Source organism: Nycticebus coucang, chromosome X, assembly GCF_027406575.1.
Source record: "Nycticebus coucang isolate mNycCou1 chromosome X, mNycCou1.pri, whole genome shotgun sequence".
Taxonomy (NCBI): Eukaryota; Metazoa; Chordata; class Mammalia; order Primates; family Lorisidae; genus Nycticebus; species Nycticebus coucang.
The window spans coordinates 180,636,918-180,661,757 of NC_069804.1; the positions used below are offsets into that span (position 1 = coordinate 180,636,918).

The 24,840-nt window shown below is 47.7% G+C and overlaps 1 protein-coding gene across 1 annotated transcript in view; it reads left to right on the forward strand.

Annotated features, from left to right (window-relative positions):
• The window catches only part of TMEM185A (transmembrane protein 185A), a 55,460-nt gene extending 48,861 nt beyond the window's left edge, over nt 1-6,599 (forward strand). The window contains exons 6-7 of the mRNA XM_053580460.1: nt 64-187; nt 1,037-6,599. Of these exons, the coding sequence (XP_053436435.1) occupies nt 64-187; nt 1,037-1,281 (369 nt within the window). The 3' untranslated portion in view covers nt 1,282-6,599. The remainder of the gene's footprint in view (nt 1-63; nt 188-1,036) is intronic.
• Nucleotides 6,600-24,840: the final 18,241 nt, after the last annotated feature.

Sequence of the window (24,840 nt, forward strand, 5' to 3'; positions counted from 1 at the left end):
TTCCACAGTCCTCCATGTTCCATTGTTGTGTCAAAAGGACCTTGACCGTGTCTCTGTCTTTAGATCCTGCTGGTTCACAAACTGGATGGCCACAACGCATTCTCCTGCATTCCCATCTTTGTGCCGCTATGGCTCTCCCTGATCACGCTGATGGCAACCACATTCGGACAGAAGGGAGGAAACCACTGTATGTACTTGGCATTTCAGAAGCCCCGGGGGCGGGGGTATCCTTGATCTACAAAAGGATAAGATCGAGGGCCCAAAGATGGACGTTTGTGTGGAAAAGCAAGGGGTCAGGAAGTTCTGGCGCGGCCCAGGAGGGTCCCTTCCTCACATTGCATGGACCCCCAGAGTGCTGCTCTTCTGGAAGCGGGTGGGTGGAGCAGTGCCTAGACTGCCGCCTGGGCTGTGCTTGCTGCCCAGGCCCCAGCCAGGAGAGCCGGCCTCGAGCCGGTGGTGTGCTGGTGCCCTGAGAGAGAGGTGTGGCCGGCATTGGGGAAGTAGCTTCAGGGTGGCCCCTGACCCAGACCAACGTGTGCCTGCTTCCTCCCCCCCCCAGATTCCACAGGGTCACAACAAATCCTTTGGGCACCCTGGGCAGGGAAGATAAGAGGACGGAATGGTGTAGCAATGACAGCTATTGGAGACTCTCTAGGGCACTGGTTCTCCAACTCGAGCACCCAGCGGCGTCGCTAAAGGGCCAGGAACAGTGCACGGCCTGAGCCCAGCCCAGCCCAGCCCAGCCCAGCCCAGCACACAGTTTCTGAGCTGGTTCAGGAGGTCGGGGCTGGGGGCTGAGAATCACAGCCCAAACTCTGGGCTATGGGGGTGCTACTGCTGCCAGTCCGGGAGCTCTTTTTTCTTTGAGAACTCTGGAGCTAGACACCGTAGTCTTGTCCCTGACTGGGTTGTGAGGCCACATTTATAGTCTTCGTTTCTGAGTAATCTGGGTAAAGTGGACTTCTTGGTTGGGAAAGAAAGGTGACATGAAGGTCACTTGGGCTAATCTTTGAAAAAGAAAATTCTTATTTTTCAGGGTGGTTTGGTATTCGCAAAGATTTCTGTCAGTTTCTGCTTGAAGTCTTCCCATTTTTGCGAGAATACGGAAATATTTCCTACGATCTCCATCATGAAGATAATGAAGAAACCGAAGAAACTCCACTTCCAGAACCTCCTAAAATCGCTCCTATATTTCGAAAAAAGACCCGGGTGGTCATTACCCAGAGCCCTGGAAAGTATGTGCTGCCTCCTCCCAAACTAAACATTGAAATGCCCGATTAAAGGTCCCTCGGGGGACAGCACATAAGTGGACTGGGCCACACACTCTCTCCACCCCGTCTGCCTCCTCTTCACCCTGCAGCCCAGCCCCGGAACGGCAGCTGGGTCTCCAGATACGTCCATCTCATGCCTTGTTTGCACCCGACACCTATCAGCCGCTCAGCAGGACGGGACGCAGAGGTGGCAGGTGACTGGCGTGTGCATGAGTGGAGGTGCCAGGGAGAATGGGAGAGAGGGAGCAGCAATTTACGACCGTCCGGGAGGGAGTCTGAGGCGCTTGTTCATGCCCCTCGCACCCAGGGGGCTGGCTGGCTCCCAAGGTCCACAGAAGCGACATCTCCCTATGCAGCTGGTTTTCAGAGTGTTAACGCTCTGATCAGAGGTGTTGTTCCAAAATGGATTTGCCCACTGGACCGACCCCTCGTGCAGCTCCACGTTGTCCTGCCGTGGCGTAGTCGCTAGGAACTGTAGCCATGTCTCTGACGTACCACATGTTTAGACACGGCGCAGTGCTCCGTTTTCCCATTCCTACCGTGGAAGTAGTTTCCCTCTGGGCATGCTGACAGCAGTTTTTAACGGCCTCACGGTCAGCCCTTTCTGATGGAGTCACTCCATGCCTGTATAGTATTTATACACTTGCTGTGGCATTGTAATATATGGTGTTAACTCCTAGTTCCGTACAGTGCATTCTGTTAAAGTATTTTTTTACAAGCTTGTGCTGGAGATGGACGTATTCTTCTGCACAAGTAGAAGTGGTGGCACGCTGCCCTACACCCTGGGGTGGTCCACCTTCGCCGGACGTTGCCATTTACGCCCTGGAAGTCTCCCAGGTACGTCGTAGCTGCTACAGGAGGACAGCCACAGCAAGCAAGAAGCGCTTTGTGCTTTTCTGACTTTCTGGGGACGCTGGTTCCCCAACACCTGTAAGTGTGACTGGCAACAGAACACTGGAGAGTGTTGGCGAGAGCAGAAATGGCCGTGGAGTCGTGCCTGTGGTAGGTCTCGAGGTCTCTGTGTTCTGGCAGCAAGACTTCAGATGAGGCGAGATGCTCTCTCACGTGAGTGCGGTGTCTCCAGGCACCACGGGAGCAGCCGTGAGTCACACGCTACCAGTGTAATATCCTCCTACCTGAAAACAAGTAGGTCATTCATTTAAAAGAGAATAAAAGGGGGCGTTGACATGCTCAGCCCCGAGAGAGGAGCGTGCACTTGAAAATGGGCAGCTGCTCACTGGCCTAAGTCGGGCTCAGTTCCAGCCCAGCGCATGCTGCCTCCACCGTGGCCCTGGCCTCCAGCGAGCTTGTTCAGTTTGGGGTCGGGGGTGATGGAGTGGTGTGGCCTTTCCTGCTCAGTGTGTAAAACTATAGCGAAATCCACTATTTTTGCTCTCTTAAACTGTTCAATAAACCAGCTCCTCATTTTACATGGGCACCGTGTGCTCCTGCTTTGATCCGTGGTCCTGGAAACCAGAATGGTTCTCAGCCAGAGCAAAGGGAATCTCCAGCTTTGCAGGCAGCTGAGGCTGGCAGGTGTGGGGGAGAATCTTTTATGACGACTCTGTCTCAAGGGACAGCCCGGAGGTACACAGGGGAAGGAGGCAATGCCGAGACTCCAGGGTTGGCTGGCTCAACCATGCCATAGTTGTATCAGCTTAGCAGGCTTTCCAGAGTGTTCTCGGATTCCAAGATGATCTACAACTGACACCACCTTTTTAGTGCTCCTGGGGCTTTATCTGGTCAATGTGTGAAGATTTCTGACCTTTCAACAAAATCTCTGCAGTTTCTCTCCAGCTCACCCAACTATCTCTACACTTTGGGGGGAACTTAACCCAGGTAGCCTTTCAGCTCATGGATTGCAGCTAAGAAACTGACCAGTTGCTATTGGTTGAAGGACGCCCTGCAGGTAGCCCAAGGCCACAGATGGCTCCTCCCTGAAGCTCATTACCTTTCAGACTTGCATGTACAGAAAATCTCTTTTGAAGTAGTAATAGTAGCTGTGACTCACCTGTCAGGTGCCTTTGCGGCCTCCTGTCGTCCCACTGAACCCTCCTGCTCTTCTCCCTGGCAGGAAATGGAGGCCGAGAGAGGTTAAGGGACGTGCCCAGAGTCACGCAGCTGAGAAATAGCTGGGTGGAGACACCATCCTCATCATCCTGCTTGCAGACTGCTGGCTCTCGCCCGCTGTAGCAGAGCCTCAGGCCCCAGTGTCCCAGTGACTCAAGGGTGGAGGCAGTAGTGGTTCCTGGCAAACTCAGAACATCACTGAGCTCTGTGCCCAGAATCCAGTGGGCACCCTTCCCTCCGCCTCACCAAATTTTTCACCCAAGAAAGACCAGTATGTGTCACGAGCAAGGAAACAGGCGAGAAACCTGGAAAGGGGCTGAGGAGGTGGTCTCTTGGGTGGGTTGGGTGGACGTCCCAGGACTGTCTCATGGTAATTGGGTGATCTTGGGTGGGGCACAGAGCCATTCCTGTGCCTGTGTCCCCCTCTGGGCGGGGGGGGGGGCATTAATGGTAACATTAACTAAGTACGAGTTCACATGGGGAAAAGGCTGAGAACGGTGCCAGCCATCTCAAGTGCATAAAATATCAGGCCTGTTAAGTCACTGTATCTGCATATCCTCCTCAGGAAAGAAAGAATGTCACCTGGTAGTTGATGTGTCCCCATGACTCCGTAACAAAGGGAGGTGTGGGCATCTGTTAAATATCAGAGTCCCCCAGCTGGTGTTTGGGTGAGGGCTAAACCGTGAGAGTGCAGGGCAGCCTGCTGAGGTGGCACCGACGTGCTGGCTTACCTTGGTCCTGGGTCCCTGGAGTGGGACAGCCAGTGCCCTGCGATTCCCAGACAGGGGTTACTTCTGTTGCCAGCTGACACTTCACCCGGAACACCCAGAATCCTCTTCCCTCCGTGGCTGCAAATTCAAAGTCCCTTTCAATGGCCGTGTACACTTCCTGATCGTCCGTCTTTAGGCATTTTCCAAGGGTGAAATGCTTGTCACAAACTGGTGAACCTTGAAGATGTAAACCCACGACTTCCTCCTGGGACCGTGACCTTTTCCTCCCAGAGTCCCTGGAGTTCTGCTGCCCTGGGGCCTACATGGTTGGTACTTGCAGTCAACTCCGAAGTAGGGTTTCCTCTTCTTTCTAAACTCCGAATCACATTTACTGTTTTACTGTGATCTCTACTTTAAAAGTGACTCCCTCACCTCCCTGGAAGGATGAAGACAAGAGTGGGCACTAAGTCTGCATGAAGAAATACGAAGAATAAGCCAGAAGCCACGGAGACCCCTCCAGCCCCTGCAGCCCCAAGCAACTCTGACATCTCTGAATGAGGACAACCAGGAGGTGGGGAGGAACCAAGATCTTGACCACCCCATGCCCGAATCAGGAGTGAGTGTGCTCTGCCAGCAACTCCTGTGGAGAATGATGGCGCTCAGGTAGCCCAGTTGGCAACCAACAGCCAGAGGACATCCAGGCTCAGGTCACCCTGGTGGCAGGTGTCACTGTGCCTGCAGAGTTCCCCATGCCTGTTTCTCGCACCTCCCACCCAGATGAATCCTTCCAGGCAGTACTGGGCCGCCCAGCCGAGAGAGAGTCTCGCAGGATTGTCAGTGTGACACCACTCAGACCCTGTTGCCAGCCCTGCTGCCCTTCTACCACGCCCAGGTGCCTGTGCCCTGTCGTGGCTACTGGGCCTACTGCCTCTGTGGCCATGGTCCTTCACCTGTGACTTTGGTCCACTGTTGCCCCAGCTGCCACTGTGTCTCAGAATGCATGCCAGCTGGTAAGGGGCCCCACCTGTGCCCAGACTACGTTGACCACCCCAGATAAATGTAAAGGGAAGCATGGGGTAGGAACCTGTGCCAATTAATAGAATGAGCAGAAAATGAGTTTTCTGTCTGCACCAAAGTGTTCTCGGCCTCTGTCAGTTTTCTTCCGTTGCAGGCAGGTACCCCTCTCATGTCCTTGGCTGACATAGCAACAACTGCAGTGTAACAGCCCTCTCCGGCCTAGCGCAGGTACCAGGACCTAAGGGTTCTATTCAGTCCTCAGACATCTAACACCACTCATTAAAACTGACCTTGAGGCCCGGTGCCCATAGCACAGTGGTTACTGCGCCTGCCACATACACTGAGGCTGGGAGGTTCAAACCCAGCCTGAGCCAGCCAAACAACAATGACAGCTGCAACCAAAAAATAGCTGGGTGTTGTGGCAGGCACCTGTAGTCCCACCTCCTTCGGAGGCTGAAGCAATAGAATTACTTAACCGCAGCAATTTGAGGTTGCTGTGAGTTATGATGTCACAGCACTCTACCAAGGGTGACATAGTGAGACTCTGTCTCAAAAAAAAAAAAAAAAAGAACTGACCTTGAAATGCTCTGCAAGGACAAAGACCCAAGCATTGGTGGCTGAGGGTTCCCAGTGACACCATGTTCCATCCTATCCAGCACAATTCCCTGTCATTGCAGTGCCTTTATAGAGCAGATTAGATAAGTCTCACTTGGAATTGGACTACTAAGGCCCCGGGGGTCAGATGTGCAGGGGGCATGCACAGCTAGCGAGTCGGATGGATTTGGGGTTTTCATTTTATTTATTTATTTTTATTTTTTGTAGTTAATTTTTGTTACATCATCACTGTATACATTTAAAGGGTACAATGTGATGATTTGATGTACAACGTGGAATGCTTAAATCAAACTAATTAACATAACTATCACCTCACTTACTGTTGTATATAACACTAAAGTATATACTTTTAAAGAGTATATGTATTTTTATATATACTCTCTCTATATACTCTTTATATATTTATATATATACTCTTTATATATTTAAAGAGTTTAATATACTCTTGTTTTGAAATGTACCTTGCATTGCGTACGTGAGATCCGGCCAAATACCTTCCCTCCACTAGCCCTCCCCCCCCTTCTCTCCCTCTTGTCCCCTCTTTCTCTCTGGACTACCTTTGTATTTTATCATTCCGGTGAATGTGTAAGTGTTTATATATTGGTTTCATAATAGTATTGAGTCCATTGGATACTTTTTTTCCATTCGTGATCTGTAAGGGAAAAGACATTTGCCTCGGAGTTTTCACTTTAGAGCAGTGGTTCTCAACCTTCCTAATGCTGGGGCCCTTTCATACGGTTCCTGTGGGTCGCATCCCACAGGTTGAGAACCGCTGCAGTGGGTGCCAGACACTGTCTGCTGACAGGATTTATGTTTGACCTTTATGTCAGGTAGTGGGTCTGGTGACTTTCTGTCTTCTTTCCTTCATTTTCATCCCTCTTTTCCGTCATTCTTTTTCTTTTCTTTGAGCCCGAACTTTGAAGGATGTCATGTTTCAAGTTCTGAAGAAACTTCACCTGGATGCTTCAGTGTCTTAGAACGCAATCTGTCATCGGTGAGCCTCTTTAAAGGATGTCTTGTCAGAGCAATTGCAGGACATAAGATCTTCGAGTTCTTTCCATAGAAATAATTGGTTGTAGACACCAACAGAGCTGTGAAATCAGGCCGTGGAGAGAGCTCGGACACCAATGCACCAGCACCCAGTTGTATCCTTCTCCTCGGTGGCTAATGCGGGGGTGGGTAGGAGAGTCCTGTGAGAAGAGGAAGGGCCAAAAAGAGGATGAAAACATGGGGATGGATTAATCCAGAGTGTGGCAGTGGTGGGCAGGCGGATCTCCCCCCAGCCTGCCCACTTCTGAACGGATGCTCACTAACTAATGGGTGCTAATCACCTTTCTAAGATTCAGCATCTGTGAGCCCTTCAGCTTTCAGGAACTACAATTCCCCATCTCTTTTTTACATGTGCCTACTGATCTTGAATCGTGCAGAGATCCTGCTACCTACAGCCCTCTTTCCTAAAAGCGGACAGTCCTGTGACCCTTACTGACGTGTCGATCTGTATGGAAAGATGCAGATTTGCAAAAGGCGACCTTGAGTTAGTTGCTTTTCCAAAGAAGTTAGAGATATTTTTGGTTGTCATGACGGAGGTGTTTCTCCTGGTTTCTAATCAGTAGAAAGGGCCCAGGATGCTGCTGAACAGCCTACAAGCCCCAGGGCAGCGCCCCCCACCCCCACCCCCGCCGCCACCAGCAGGAGCAGCCTGGCCCCTCTGGGCAGCAGTGCCATCTATTGGAGAGAGACTCTGTCCCCGGAGCGTCACCCGTGTCCCTGCCTCTCTCACCTTCTTTCCTGTCCCTCCACTGGATACCGTGCACGAGGACTCAGTATTCCAGGGAGGCCTGAGAGGAAATGATCCATCCTCCCTCTCTGAAATGTAAACGACAATCAAGAAGTTCAGATAAACTTGAGGGTGACATCAGGTAACCATAGTGATAGAATCAGGCCCACTGATAGAAACACTGCTTCAGAGAGGCATCTGTCTCTTGAAGACACAGAGTCACCAGATTTGAAGGTTCGAAATCTCAACAGCTCTCATGAAGCAGCACAATTGCAAGTGACAGAGAATCACCTCAATTTCTTTGTTCTCAGCTACATTTCCTAAATTTAAATTGTTAGCTTTCTCTCAGACCGTTAAACTCTCACATTGTTAATTCACCAGCTAAATTCCAACCGAGTTTGCAGAAGAACAGTGTCAAGCACTTGGGCCAAACCTGGCTTAGCCGACTGCTGTGACCGACCTGCCGGCCACTCTGGTGAGCGAGCTCTCAGTGGAAGAAAACAAATCTGGGCTTGCTGTGACCCTTGTCAAAGGTCCCCCTGCTGGCAGGTGGGCCTGGCATAGGCTACAGTCTGGGTCTTTTCTACACACACACGCCTCTCGCAACACAGCCAGATCCTTTGGCCTGAGGACCAAGTACAGAGATTGGGTTCAGGTTCACAGCGTTTAGATGGGGAAGAGCCTCGGAAATGGCCGAGGGCGGAGAGGTCCAGTATTACCAGAGAGCCACACTGCACAGCAGGCCCTGGGAGGCAGGGCGGGCAGCTGCCTCAGTGAGGCCTGTGCCAAGCCCAGAGCCCCTTCCCTGCTGGGGCGCCCCCAGTCTGAGCTCTCTCCAGGGGCACCACAGCGTCCTCTGCAGCTGTGGCCTCCTGATGGTGCTGGGGTTTGGCCATTACAGGGACAGGCCTCAGGGTAGCCATGTGCCAACCACCACCTCTTCTGGCCCAGGAGAACTTGGAACCAACCAGTCATGTTCCTGAATCCCCTGAGCCCTGCTCAGACATTATGCACAAAAGCAGGCTCTGCAGAGCACTCGGGAAGGACGTGCTCAGGGAGAAGGGTGCAGCCCTTCCTTGAGCCTTGTGACTCCGGGCTCTCCAGGCTGCCCCAGGCAGCTGCCATACTTGCTGGCCCAGGCTCAAAGCCCCGTACTCACCCTCCTTGTTCAACCTCAGTGACTCCGCCTTCCTGTTGAAGTGAGGGTGAGGCCCACGAGCGAGGCAGCAGCCAAGCAGGGTAAGGAGCAGAGCAAGGTACATAACTGGGGGACACGGGCAGCGGGCGAAGCTGAAGGAGTACCAGCCCTGGATGAGTGCGAGACGGCTGGCTCCGAGATGTTCAGTGGGTGCTCTTGTTGACAGGGACTCTACTAGCTGGAGAAAGAAGGGCTTCTGGTCAGCAAATCCAAGCTGGCCAGCTCGCCTTTTCAGCACTCTTGGCTCCTTAGTAGGGAGGCAGCGCACAGGGCTCTTCACAGGCATAGTGGGGAGGCCAGAAGTGGATTTTGTCTTACAGGTGGCACTTCGGCCTGTGAAAGCACAACACTGTCACATGGACCTTTCTCATGGGTCTTTCCCACAACATGTCCCCCATCTTGTTGTTGTTACGCGTAGGCAATGTGTGGGGCGTTTACAACACACCTTGATGGCCTTGGACCTTCACAGCTCAGGTGCAGTGTGTCCTGGGGGTGGGTGATGGCACATGGCTCCCCGCAGTGGCCACTGTGGTGAGCGAGTGTGGAGGCCTATGATCAGCCCGGGTGCTGGGCCCCTCTATCGGTTGCTGCCATCTTACCCTCGGGGGCTGTTTGGTTTCACACCACAGTGAGGAAGGCCAAGAGGACTCGGTGTGACATCACATATGGACTTCACTCAATGACAGGGGCCCTTGTTCTGGAGAGGTGCTATGGCCCAGCTGCTTGCCAGATGAGCACAGGGAGCAATGGAATCACCACACCAGGGAGCCTGGCCGAGCACAGAAGGGGACAGGGTGCCCCAGCACGGACCACAGGCTGCAGAGGGCGAGCAGAGCGCAGGGGGAGGATGGGACCTGCTGAGAAGGGCACATCACATCACCTCTGAGGACGAAGGCCTCAGAACCTACAACAAGCCCAGAGTAATCACAAGGAAAGCATCTGACAGATCCCCATGGAGGGCTGTTTTACAATGTACCTGGCCAGTGCTCAAAACTGTCAAGCTCATCAAAAACAAGGGACTTCTGAGGAACGTCACAGCCGCAAGCAGCCTAAGGAGACAACTGAATGGACTGTAGTATCCGGCATGGGGTCCTGCAACAGCAGAAGAGACACGAGGCGTTCCAACAGCACCCCAACGTTAGTTAACAATTTTCAACATTAGCTCACTCATTGCAACACTTGGAGCGCACTAACATCCGATATCAATACCAAGGACTGGCTGTGTGGTACTTGGGCGCGCTCTTACTCTCTCGGCCAACTTTGCAGCTTTTCTGCAGATCTAAAACTCAAAATGAAGTCTATGGAGATTTGTGAAAATTTAAAGCATGCAAGAAAAGTCAGAGGGCAGTAAATATTGTTAAAAAGGACAAAAATGGAAATGGAAATCAACACAAGCACACGCCAAAAAGCAGTGTGAGGCCACTGTGACTGACCTGTTGTCCTTGGGGCTTTCCTCCCCTCAGCCAGCAAGCCTGGCCTCTGTCCTGGCCACGCCTCTGGACTCCATCCCTCACTTCCAGCCCCGGAGTGTCACCCTCGTCCAGCACCAGAAATTGTTCTGCCTGGACTGTGGCAGGATGCCCTTCTGGGCCTGTCTGCATTCGGACCCCATGCAGTCTCCCGGGGACTTGCCAGAACCCAAGTGCCCTGGTGTCATTATCTGTGGCATGCACGTCAGTGAACTGTTGTCATCCACGGGGAAGAAGCATCCTACTGCCTCTTCGGGCTGGCCTTTAAAGCCACAGGACACCAGCCCCTGCCTGCTGCTTCTCCCGCCACATTTCCCACCCTCTCTGCCTCGGGCAGGTGTGGGTGCACACTTCTGGGTCTCTGTGCTTTGTGGGCTCAGTTCGAGATTCCTAGTTAACTCACGGTGCAGCCATTGTCAGTGGGCACCCACACTTTTTTCTTGCAGGTCACGGGCACAGGACGCTTCTTTGGGCTTACTATATGGCATTCCAGTGAATCATGGTGCTGGAGGATCGTCGGGGGGCCAGCTTGGAAAGGCACAGTCAGGTACACTGACCTTAGAGAGTCTCACCTAGACCACTGGGAGGCCACTTTCATTAATATGCATACATAATTGTGTCCTGGGGGACAAAAATCCTCTTCTGCCTGCTTTCTGGGAGTAAATGCAGACAGTAATTAGAAATACTAGAGGCACAAGAGAAGGTTGCAGCTGGCAACTGGGTAACTCTAGGCTATTTCAAATCTTGGAAACGATGGTGTGAGAAAGAATGGTTTCCATATGTCCAGGTGAAGGGCCCCTGAGATTCCAAGCTGTGGCAGGAAGATTTGCAGTGTCACTCCATCACTCGAACATCCTAGGATGTTCTCCATGCTAGGAACATGAACCTGGGAGGCCGAGAGCAGGCCCCGTGGGGGACCCTTTCCTCGGAATGCAGAGTGTCCACCCAGAGGACTCTCCCTTACATGGCTGTGCAGTGTGGGTTGGCTGCAGGGAGGGTGGGCCTGAAGGATGGGCCAGGGCCGACTCCCACAAACCAATGTATTGGTCCCTGCCTGGGATCAGCAGCCCTGACCATCTCCCCCCAGTAGGAGCTAGAGCAGGTTATACAATGTCTGCACAGTTCCAAGATGTCAGATGTACCATCATGATAACCGATTTTCAGGGGAAAAAGAAAACCTGCACAAAACACACACAGGTTCAGAAATATTAAAGTTAGGGGGGAGGTTATATCTCAGACACACAGTAACAAAAGCTGTTTCTAGACATGAGCAGTTTGTGCCTCCTCCAAGGAGAGGAACCAGAGTAGGAAGCAGCTTCTCACATTTCAAACAGAGCCTCTAGGTCCTAGAGTCTAGGACATAGTGCTAGGATGCACCAGGGAGTGAAAGGCAGCACCAAAAGGGCGTAGGAAGAGGGTTCCGGGCAGTCTGCTCAGCCAGACATGCATTCCCCAAACCCCTGCCAGAGGCTAGGAAAAGCAGTATGTAAAGCTTTATACAGAAGGCCCACATGGGCTGCCCACTGGGGTTCCCCACTTTGTTGCTAGAGGTTCTGTTCCCCCTTCCTCTTGTCTAGTTCTTTATCAATGAGCTCTGTCCTTTTTCTCACTTGAATAGGCCGTGGTTTCATTACTAGAACCCCAAGATTGAGGACTGGACACAGAGAAATTCCAGCTGCGTCAATAGTACTCTGCTCTCTGCGTCCTGCTTCTGCACAGAAGGGGCAGCTCAGTTCCCTCTCTTCACAGACAGGCAGTGTTTTTGCAGCTGGTATAGAGTTAAACCCCACCCAAATAGGGTGGACCCGCCTAAAGAATCAACACCCTACCCTCTCCCACCAGATATCCCACCCAAGAAATACGAATGGGTCAATCCCCGACCCTACCTCACCAGATGTCCCACCTGGGAAAGGTAAATGGGCCAACCTTTTACCTTTACACAGAGGCCCACCCTTACAACAGATGCCCAACCCAGGAGAGATAATGTCCCGACTCCCACCTTCCTGACCTTTAAAACCCCCATTCGCCATTACCCACAGGTGGATTTCTTCCTGGCTCGGTTGGAAATCTTATCCCACCAGTACGCAGGTGGATTAAAGCCCCCCCTTTTTTTCTATGAGACAGAGTCTCACTTTGTCACCCTCGGTAGAGTGCTGTGGCGTCACAGCTCACAGCAACCTCCAGCTCTTGGGCTTAGGTGATTCTCTTCCCTCAGCCTCCTGAGTAGGTCGGACTACAGGCACCTGCCACAACACCTGGCTATTTTTGTGTTGTTGTTGCAGTTTGGCCGGGGCGGGTTTGAACCTACCACCCTCGGTATATCGGGCCAGTGCCCTACTCACTGAGCCACAGGTGCCGCCTGGAATAAAGCCATTTTAATTTCACAAACCGGGCATCCATTTTCCTTTTGTCTTGTGCCTCAGAAGAATCTTTCATCTTTGGCTCCGTAACCTTTCAGCTGGCTCATCACGGAAATCTCAGCCCCTGTGTCTTTGTCCTGAGGACCCACAGCCAATGCCCTACAGTACATACACAGACTACAGTAGCCTTGGAGGAACCAGTAGATCATAGAGGAACTGTCTCCTGGGTCATGAGCCACCAAGGAAGGCTGCTTCGAGCTGAAAGAAGAGTGTGGCACAACAAAGGGTCCATAGGACCGTGAAGACCAGGGCATCAGCTCCCCACCACTTGGGGACCTTATGCTCCTTGTTGGGAGTCGGGCATTCGAATTCCTTTAACTCAGTTAACCTGGTTCCATTACTTGGCTGAGCTAGAAAGTTCAACGGAGGCACAATGGTAGCCAAAAGCAAAAGTGAATGGAAAATGAAAATAAAACCGGAGTGGCGCAGGCAGTGTGGATAGAAAGAAAAATAATGTACACAAGTTTCAGGGTAACAGAGTTTTTATTTAGGAAGAACAAAGTGAAAATTTAGAACACCTCCAAAGAGAGTTGGAAGTCAGGGAGTCACTGCACTGTCTCATTATGCCACGTGGCGTGTGAGTCCATGTCCGCCTCTCTCCAGGCTTCCTAGAATTTATTCATTAAGTTGGTGTACAGTCTCATTATTTCCTCCAGCACAATCCCATGAAAGCCCCTAACGACAAGAAACAGACCAGTCACACTCATGTCTGTGTAAGAGCGAAGAAGGCGCCATTTCTAAACGCAGTAGCCTGTGGTGGGATTAGCTTTGATTTCTTTTGCCTGTGAGATCTCTTTCTTGTTTGCTTTCATTTTCACTTTTCCCATTTATGCTTACAAAATCCCATGGTTTCCCCTTTGTTTTGCCTCATTTTGTAGTATCTTTTGTGGAACAATTTTTGCGACAACTACCTTTGGCTTACTTCTATCTCTCTGTAGAGTAGCCACTCCCGCTTCAGTTCAAAGGAAATGGACTGAGTAGGTATTAAAAAGATTCCACAGGCCACTGCGAAAACAACAACAGCAAAACTAGGTGGGCATTGTGGCAAGCGCCTGTAGTCCCAGCTACTTGGGAGGCTGAGGCAAGAGAATCACTTAAGCCCAAGAGTTGGAGGTTGCTGTGAGCTGTGACGCAACGGCACTCTATGGAGGGCAACAGAGTGAGACTGTGCCCAACAACAACAACAACAACTACAACAACAAAAGATATATCTATATCTATATATATATATATCCCTCTTTCCCAATTTAAATTCTGGCACCATGGAAGGACAATCTATACTAGAAGTACACTTCATCTCCCAATTAGTTCCCAATATTTAACATAAACTCCAAAACATTGCAAAAAAGCCTCAGACTCCACAAGTGGAATTCCAAATCCGACTTCAGTGGTCTTTGATAAGCAAATGAAGATAGACAGATGGGCCAAAGGAGGAGGGACCGGCAACTGGCCCCCAAAACAGAAAAAGACCTTTTCGAATAGTAGCCCATACTGTGATAAAACAATTCACAGACAGAAATAACTTAGAAACTCAGAACACACTCTCTCTGTTAACACCAAAGCCACTTTGTCTGCTCTCCCTAAATTTTCAGCCATTTTCTTCCTCTATCTCTAGCTCTATCTCTGGAGGAGAAAATAAAATGCACCCTCCTGTGTATTCCACAGCTGCTCTCCCTGCTAGAAGATCAAGTGTAGGGGCCCTACCCCACTGTTTGAATAAATTTTCAAGGTTAAGTTAAACACCTACCTCCTTTAACACTATAAGCTCTTTCTCAGACTTTAAAAAATTATCTTGACTCTGAAGAAAAATAGCCTTTAAATAAATCCTTGAATTGTAATAATGATGTTGCATAGTTTAAACAACAAATCAGGTTAAAATACGTATCTTTATTTTTTCTTGATAAAATCTAATTTACAAAATAGAAAAATGGTTAATGGAAAAATAACTTACACTAATAACTAAAACCTAGGTAACCTAAGATTAATAGTCTAAATAAAAATATATATTTGAAAGCCAGGAAATGTAAACGCTGTTTCTATCTATGTATCTACCGCTATGTTTATATATGTCATATGCCCATAATATTTCACTATCAGAATATGCCAAAAAGCTCTAATTGACTTTGAAAAGAAGAAATAAATGTTTAAATCAAATATTTTATCAGGAAAACGGAATAAAAAACTCAGATACCATTTTGTTCAGCTGACTCTAGTATTCTTTAATAAATAAAACTAAGTTTAAAGCAGTTATTAAAATTCAGATGTTCAGAAATTGTAAAACTGCCAGCTCTATAATGTTTCTGAATTTTGCTAGATTTAACTATAAGCTCATGTTCTTGATTTTGAGCCTCTGAATGCTAAGGTCAGACAGGTGGCCGTGGAAAAGCCTAAGAGCTTGTTCTCTTTGCCTAAACCAGCAGCTACAGGACAAAGTCTAACCCACATGGCTCTTTCTTCCCTACACCAACTTTTCCCTCTGGCTATTCTGAGAGAAACTAAACCCTCCAAAGTTTTTGCCTTAAACTTTGCACCTGGTAAATAAATCAAGGGCACAAATAAATTCTATCCCTTCTAGCCATCTTTAATACCAGGTGGCTATGTGAGAGGTAAAATAAATAAGAAATATTCCAAAAATAAAGCCTATATTAGTTTCAAAACACTTTTCAATAACTTAAAACCTTAAAAACCATAAACTGAGTCATTCGTAAAATGTAACACTTTAACAGTTTAGATTATTAAGAAACTAAGTCCTTTCTCTATCAAAAAATAAAAATTTTCTCTCAGTGCCTGTACCACAGTGGCTATGGCACCAGCCACATACACCAAAGCTGGCAGGTTCGAATCCGGCCTGGGCTGGCTAAACAATAATGACAACTGCAAAACTGCAATAAAAAGCAGCCAGGTGTTGTGGTGGGCACCTGTAGTCCCAGCTACTTGGGAGGCTGAGGCAAGAGAATTGCTTAAGCCCAAGAGTTTCAGGTTGCTGTGAGCTATGACACCACCACACTCTACTGAGGGCAACAAAGTTGAGACTGTCTCAAAAAAAAAAAAAAAAAAAAAAACAAAGATAAATCATTACCATTAATTAGTATTAAGTGTTGAAATAAGATACCAAAAGAATTAACCTAAGGGGTCGGCGCCCGTAGCACAGTGGATATTGTGCCAGCCACATACACCAAGACTGGTGGTTTCAAACCCAGCCTGGGTCACAATGACAAATGCAAAAACAACAACAAAGAAATAGCTGGCCATTGTGGTTGGCACCTGCAGTCCCAGCTACTTGGGAGGGTGATGCAAGAGAATCACTTAAGCCCAAGAGTTTAAGGTTGCTGTGAGCTGTGACACCATAGCACTCTAACAAGGGCGACACGGTGAGACTCTGTCTGCAAAAAAAAACCCCAAACAAACAAACAAATAAAAAATAGAATTACCCTAAGATAGGCGTTGGCAAACTTTTAATCTAAAGAACCAGGTAGTAAATATAGGTTTTGTGGCCATATGTTCTCTACTGCAACTATTCAGCCCAGATATTGTGGTACAAAAGCAGTCACAGATAGTTAGCATGCCGTGTTCCAGTAAGACCTTGCGTTAAAAATAGGCAGCAGCCTTGATTTGGTTTGTAAACCCCTGGACCAGCCAAAATGGGATATTATGGAATGATAAAAGATACGATCCATAAACAGAGGTTTAGTAATATGTCACTATTGGCTAAACAACAGAAATTAAAAAGCAAAAATCTCTGGAAATTCAAGATCTTGGCAAAAAAAAATTCAATTTTAGCATTATACTATGTATGCTATGTCATACAAAAACATGGAGAATATCATTGTAATCTGCCTGTTCAATAAACTTACTTTAGAAACTTACATCCACAAATGTAGAATACATATTTTTTCAGCATTCATGGAACATACACAAAAATCCACAAAGCCAAACTGACAAAGTAGATATTTTCAGGCAAAATTGCCAATCATAACAAAATAAATTCTGAAGTTACGCCATTAGGATGCTTTTTGCTGCAAGTTTATACAGTATCTAAATAAAAGGAACTTCAACAAGTTTATTTTTTTTTAACATAACAAGGCATCAAAGAGGCAATTCCAGAATTGACCCTGTAGCTCAGGGTCGTCAGGTTCCAGGTCAGCTTTGCTGAGGTCCTCTGTTTTCTCTTGGTTCTAAGATAGCTGCAGCAGCTCCAGGCATCAAGTTCTCATAAGAAAATGTTTAAAAACAGTGAGAGGGGATGGCGTCTCCACAATATATCTGTCTCTTCTGAGTGAGTAGAATATTTCCCAGTAGTCCCAGAAGATTCCCCTGCCCAACACTGGCCTATACTGGCCACTCTGAGCTGTACAGGAGGCTGGAAAATTCGCATCTGATGGCCTCAGATAAGGTAAGACACACTGCTGCCAGAAACAAGAGCGCTTGGTTATGCCTGCTAGGCCGGCAAGCATTTGTGACAGTCATGTGAAATAACCCCAAATAATTTAACATTGTACAAGTTAAGAAACACTTTCCTAAATTTAAATTATTCCTGGATCAGGAAGAAACAAAGACTGAGATTATTGAAAGATGATTATCATTTTCTATTCACTATTATCACCATTTTCTGATTTTGTTACTTTTTTTCACTGCCTGGGTGTTTGGTAGTGTATTATAGTTGAATCTTTCAGGTTTTCATGTAATGTGCTTGCATTTAAAAGCTGTAAAAATTCCTCTAGGTGAAACTTTGGCTACATCTCCCATCGCTTTGGCTGTAGGCCACACCTCATGTCTCTTGAGTGTAAACCTCTGGATTCATTCTTTCCATTACCATTCATGGGGATCACATGATTTATTTGCTTGTTAATCAAATCATAATTTGACTTTTGTTTTAATTTCTAAGAGAACTAATACATTGACTCTTGTTAAAATTATTACACTGTGGTTAGAAAGTCATCCTGGAATGTGTTGGGGAACAAAATTTTCCCAGCCTTTTCCTGCTTCTTTGATAATCGTGATCTGAACAATTTTCATCCATAAAAATTTTTCTTTGATACATATTTTCAGACTTAGAATAAAATATAACATCTAAATGAAGGCTTTCTCACCTACATTACAGGTCTTCCTCCAAGTGGTTAAGAGTTGTGATTAGCCTAAGCTAATGAGCTTTCTCCATTACTTCCGCTCATGTGGTTGCTTTCCAGCATAAAATCTCTGATGGTTAACAAGGGTTAAGTGCTGATTTATTATATTCACATGTGTTTCTCTAGTGTGCATTCTCTGATGTTGAACAGTAGTTGATTTGTGACTTAGGGTCCTCGCACGCTCCTTATATCCATAGGGCTTTTCCTCAGTATGAAGTACTTGATGTTGAATCAGTTGTGAGTAATGACTGAAAGCCTTCCCACATTCCTTTCATTCATGTGGTTTTTCATCAGTATGAACTCCATAATGTACAGTAAGATGTGAGACCCGTTTGCAGGCCCTCCCACACCTACCTTACACTGGTAGGGTTTCTCTGCAGTGTGGATTCTCTGATGTTGCTTAAGTCGTGAGCTCATTCTAAAGGCCTTTCCGCATATCTTGCAGTCATAGGGTTTCTCACCCATATGAATCCTCTGATGTCAAATAAGAGTATGCGTAACTCTTAGTCATTTATTTTTACTTAACTGTGAATGATGGAGGATTACAATTACACAATGCATTTCAACTGTATCTGTAATGTTTTATTTCTTTTTTCTTTTTGTGTTTTTGACACAGAGTCTCACTGTTGCCCTGGGTAGAGTGCCATGGTGTCACAACTCACAGCAACCTCCAAGTCTTGGGCTTAAGTGATTCTCTTGCTTCAGCCTCCCAAGTAGCTGGGACCACAGGCGCCCGCCACAATGCCTGACTATTTTTTGTTTGTAGTTGTCATTGTTGTTTGGCAGGCCCGGGCTGGATTTGAACCCACCAGATCTGGCGTATGTGACTGGCGCTTTAGCTGCCGAGCTACGGGTGCCTGCCACAACGCCTGGTTACTCTTTTGTTGCAATTTGGCTGGGGCTGGGTTTGAACCCTCTACCTTTGGTATATGAGGCTGACGCCCTACCCACTGAGCCACAGGCGCTGCCTGGTTTGTTTTTTTTTTTTTTTTTTGGAGACAGTTTCATTATGTCACCCTCGGTAGAGTGCCCTGGCATCACAGCTCACAGCAATTTCAAACTCTTGATCTTAAGCGATTCTCTTGCCTCAGCCTCCCAAGTAGCTGGGACTACAGGTGCTGGCCACAATGCCCGGCTATTTTTGCTGTCGTTGCAGTTGTCATTGTTGTTTTAGCTGGCCAGGGTTGGGTTTGAACCCGCCAGTCCTGGTGTATGTGGCCAGCACCCTAAACACTGACCTATGGGCACTGAGCCATACGAATGATTCTTGAATCCTTAGTGTTAAGAGGAAGGAGCCAGAAATGGCAAAACTACAGAAACAGTAAAAACATTTATTGTCGCTAGGGGTCGTGGTAGGAAGAAGGATTTTTATTTTATTTTTTCAGGAAGTAGGTTTTGATAGAATAAGCAAGGATAAGCACAGGGGATTTCTTAGGGTGGTGAAACAACACTGCACGATACCATAGAGATCAAGTTCATTGCGTCAAGGTAGATTACACATTCACATTGTCAAAATGCTGGATGATACTATGCATTTGTCAAAGCACATAGAACTTTGAGGCAGAAAGAGTGAACCTTAATTATGCAATTTTTTAAAAACTAGGAGGTCAAGCAATGCCAGAGTGGAATATAGGATATGAGAAAACATAATAAAACCGTGTTAGAAGTGTATGTATAGAACAACCTCTATGATGAGTATCTGGGACTATGGTGCCATAGGGGTGGGGTGCCTACAATTCTGTAAGCAATACAGATGTACATCACCATGGAGCAGAAGCTCCTTAAGGTAGCAAATTAGTGTTGGAGAGCTAAATAAGAGTTCGTGTCCACCTCAATATATATACAGGTGGTTGCACACATAAGCATCTGTGGTTATGTGTGCACACAGATTAAGAGACACATATATTTCCTCATTCTGTCAGCTCCTTAAGGTAACAAATTAGTGTTGGAGACCTAAGTAAGAGTTCGTGTCCACCTCAATATATATACAGGTGGTTGCACACATAAGCATCTGTGGTTACGTGTGCACACAGATTAAGAGACACATATATTTCCTCGTTGTGTCAGCTGAGACAGGTGGAGAAACAAATCTCCAGTAACAATAAGCATGCTTAGCACCCACATCTACGTTTCTGGTATGATTCTCCTATTACGGAATCAGAAATCCATGGAAAAGTGGTTTATTCTGTGACAGGAACAGGAAATATACAAATGAGCCTGCACCATCTTCCCGGAAAGGTATGTGAAAGGGACTTAAAAGCCAGCTGAAGAGTTTCCAGTGCCCAAATATGGAACGATTGGAGCAAGAAAATACAGTAGTATTGGACTATAACCAAAACATAAAATAAATTACTGTGAGTTCATGCTAAGATAAATCAATGGTTACACAAATACATGAATGGGTGAGAATAGAGAAATCTCCCATTGAACAGAATTCCAAATCATTTGTGTAGATACAGCCAGCTCAAAAGGAGGTGGAACATGACACCCCACACCGCAAATGGGGGTGCCCCTACGACTTCCTTCTACAAAGCACAATATGAAAGGGGAAAGCACCTTCTTAGAGAGGGGGACCCTGACAAACCCTACCTCAGCCAGGCGATCAAAGTGAACATCAACGGGGTGACAAACCATGACAGTAGGCTGTGCCCTCCATGGGTTGTGGTGAGAAGGGAATGGCAGGTCCCCTCTCTGGTCTTCCTGCCCCAACCTATCAGCCAAGTCTGACTGTAAGAAAACTCGGATAAATCTCAAATGAGGTTATTCAACAAACTGCCTGCCCAGTATTCCTCAACACTTTCCAAGTCATCGAAAACAAAGAAAGTCTGAAAACTGTCACAGCCAAGAAGATCCTAATGTGATGTGATGACTCTATCTTAGGTGAGATATGGGATACTAAAAGGATATTGGGGAAGAGTAGTGGCTTGATAGTTGTGCCAAAAGTATCACATAAATGTATGATGTTAATGACAGCACAAACCGGGTATGATGTATACAGAAAAACTCTGAACTGTCTCGGCAACATTTCTCTAAATCCAAAGTTATCCTAAAACAGAAAGTTTGCTTTAAAAAGACACTATTCAAAACTGAGAAAAAAGTCACACCTTGGGAAAAAAGTACTTGTAATTCCAAGACTGATCAAGGACTCGTAGTCTGAATAACTAAAGGAATTTTTAATAATCAGTAATAGGAAAATAAACAATCCAAGAAAAATATGCAAATGACTCGAAGACACTTCACCAATGAGGATATACAGATCACAACAAAAGCATATGAAAAGATGCTCACTGTGATGGTGCAATAAAACATGCAAGTGCTAACAGCAAGAAGATTCCACCACACATGTATTTTGAACGGCTCAAATTCAAATACTTGAAAATACCAAGTGCTGGAGGGAATGTGTCATTCTCATTCATTGCTAGTAGGGAAGAAAAATGTTACGGACTCTCTGAAAGGCCGTTTCTTGGCCATTTCTTCCATAGGTAAACATAGACTTTCCATTAGACTCTGCAATCCTACAGCTAGGCCTTACCTAAGTAAAGTGAAAATGTATGATCACACATGCAAAAAATGTACAAATCTATAGCAGCTTATTCACAACCCCCAAGACTTCTTTCAACAAATGAATGGAGAAACCATGGTACATCCAAAACTGAAAACGTGCTCAAAGCTCAAGCCACCCTCCAAATTCCAAAACAAGCAGTTCTAGAGGTCGGGTCTACCAAGTGGTTGCGGAAAAGTAATCACCATCTTAATTCTTGCAGAGCGCACAATTGAGCAATTGTTCAACTTATTCTCCCAGGCTAGCTACCTTGGATTCAGAAAAACATATGAAGATCCCCTAACCCCCATAAAAACATATTTGAGCCAAGTTCACTCATATGGCAGCAATTATTCAAAACAGAAAACTGCGTATTCAACCCAGAAGTGAATTCAATGAACAAACAGACTGTATCCATGGAATAAAAACGTTGCTGAACGTTAGAAAAAAATCAATTTTAATTCTCTACATACAAAATAGAGTAGGAAAAACATTTCATCATTTCATGGGTACAGAAAACGTCTCTGAAAGAAATTCAATGTGAGTTCAATTAAAAACTTTTAGCAAACTAGGATTAAAAGAAACACCCATTTCCTAAAATTGGCATCCAACATACTTAAATGTGCAATGTTGAAGCATTCTCATTCACGTCAGGGAAAAGTCACTGGCATATGCTCACCCCACTACCAGCCACAGCTGAAGTGGAATCCAGAGCCAGAGCTATGGATGTCAAGATGAAAAACAGGTATGGAGATTAAAAAGAAATAGAGAATGTTTATTGAGAATAAGAAAATTCAAAGACATAGACACCTGGAATATTCCAACAGATAAGAGACTTCAGAAAACAGAGTATGGAAGATCACGACAGCAAAATCATGAGCCTTGCCTCACAAAAGCACCTTAGAACATAAAATAGAAAATAGACGATTCACAACAGCCGTAAAACCTAAAATGTAACAAGCAGTAAACAAAATTTAACAAAACATACAAGATCGTTAGGCAAGCAATCGTACAAGTTTACCAATAGAGTCAGAGGAAAAGAATCCCAAATACACGTGCCACTATGCCACATTCTTTGATGAGGCCCAGAATGTTACAGATATCGATTCTACTTACGTTGCTTACAGAATGAGCACCTTCCCTATATGGTGAAGTGACAATCCAGCTCAAGCTGCTGTGTTCTACTCCCAAAATCAATCCTGGAAAACTTTGGAAAGGAAAAAGAAAACATTTTTAAAATCAAGTGCCAAAATCTAATTCACAAAACAGGGGTGGTGGTGGCTGGGGGCAGCCCGGTGGGCCGCAAAGGCTGTGTTGAACTGGTGCTTGTGTTTGGGGTGTGCGGAGCAGCAGGGAATTTGTGTAGGTCTGTAGCCTGCACAGATGGCAGAGGACATGAAGTCTAGGGGGAGAGTTTTAAACTTCTGCCCCCATTTATTGCATAATCTCAGGGAGATTCTCACATTACAGAGCTGGGTAGCCCCGGGGTAGTACAGGACAGCAGGAAAACTGGGTTGCTTGAGACACTGTGGCTCCAGGATCCCGCAAATAAGCACCTGAAAGTGCCCCAGTGGGTAAGAACTGGCCTTCCCAAACTCATCATTTTGGTGGAATATGAAGAGTGAACTAGAAATAAAACAAGTACAAGAGAGAATCACACTTTGTAAAAGTAGATATTCTTTAGTAAAATAACTGCATTATCATCTACATATGCACACGTATAATATACTGTATGTACAGATACACACACATATAATTATGCAAATAAGTGAACAAGTGCACTTCCATGTGCATGTTTACGTATGAAAACAGGAGTATGCATATACTCTACATATACAGAACATACCTAATCTACACACGCACGTGGTGGAGATGAACGAGGATTAAAATATGAAGATCACCAAACATGACTGAAATGTTAGATAACTTCAGAAAGCAGGATTCACCAAATCCTCTGCTGCTGTTCAGCCTTTTTTTTATTCTGAAGAGACGGTCTCGGCAGTGTGCCAGGGCGTCACACAGCTCACAGCAACCTCCAACTCCTGGAGACCAGCTGAGACTACAGGCGCTCACCACAATGCCCAGCTATTGTTTTGTTGCAGTTTGGCCGGGGCCGGGGTTCGAACAGGCCACTCTCGGTACATGGGACCAGCGCCCTGCCCACTGAGCCACAGGGGCCACCCTTTCTTTGTTTGAGACAGAGTTTCACTTTGTTGCCCTCGGTAGAGTGCTCTGGCAGCACAGCTCACAGCAACCTCAAACTCTTGGGCTTGAGCCATTCTCTTGCCTCAGCCTCCCAAGTGTCTGGGACTACAGGCGCCCACCACAACGCCCGGCTATTTTGTTGTTGTTGTTGTCGCAGTTGTCATTGTTTAGCTGGCCCGAGCCGGGTTCGAACCTGCCAGCCTCGGTGCGTGTGGCGTACGTAACCACTGTGCTATGGGTGCCGAGCCCTGCTCAGCCTTTCTGGTGTAGAAAGCAAATCTTGTAGGACAAAAAGGCTTCAAAGTCTGTGTGCGACTGGGAAAGAGCCCGTGGGAAGGTGGCTTGCCCCACAGGCCGCTACAATCCCAGGCACTGCAGTACCGACCAGGCACCCAGCCTGGGACCCGCAGCCATTCTCCGCAAGGATTGCAGGGGAGCAAATGCTCAGGGGTGGCAGGGACAGGGCACCTAGTGCCGGGCACTTAGTCCAAGAGCCTAGAGCCATAGTGAGGGCCTTCGGGAGCCAGGACTGAGGGTCCACACGGCCCACAGACAGGGCCCTCGGGGTGCAATTCAACCACTGCTGGCGGCCCTGGGACACCTGACATGTGGGCCCCCTGACCACTGCCCTGCCCTTATGGCCACCTTGGGGGACTGTGGGAGGCTGAGCCCCGTGAGACCCAGGGGCACTCAGGTCCGCAGAGAGTGGGGCCCAGGTGGCCTGATGGGGGAGGGGGGCACAATCGATCCTTATCCCAGCCTCCTCCGGGTGCCGGGAACTGGAAGTGACATCAACTGACTTCCGGGTGGGGGGCTGACAGAAGCGAGGGCCTTGCTCGGAGGTCCGGGCTTCACATCGGCGGAAAGACAGGCTCTCGCTCTGTCAGGGGTGAAGGTGAGATGCAGAGGGAGGACTGAGGAGGCCCCCACTCCAGGTACAGGGACCTCCGTAATCCAGTTCTCACCCTGCTGTGGGCCCCCCGAGACCCACGTGTGAGGCTGGGCCCCTCCCCCACCTTCCTCAGGGCGCTGTGGGAGTCACAGCCTGGTGGGACGAGACGGGTGGCCGCTCGGGCCCGAAGGGAGGAGCTAGAGGCCCCCACTACATCCCCAGAGTGGCTCACAGTCCCTCCTTGTCCCTGACCCCGCGTCCCCAACCCCCATCCTGTTGCACCCCTTCGGTCGGTCCTCGGAAGCCCCACAGGTGGGAGGCCGCGGCGGGATGTGACGTCTACTGAGGTCCACGTGGCGGCCTGAGAGAAGCGAGGGCCTGGTTCTGAGTTCCGGGTTGGAGATCCACAGAGGGGAGAGGACCTGGCTCTGTCGGGAGTGAAAGTGAGACGCAGAGAGAGGACTGAGGGGGGCCCCACACAGGTAGAGGGACCCCAATAATCCAGCTCTCCCCTGCTGTGGGCCTGAGC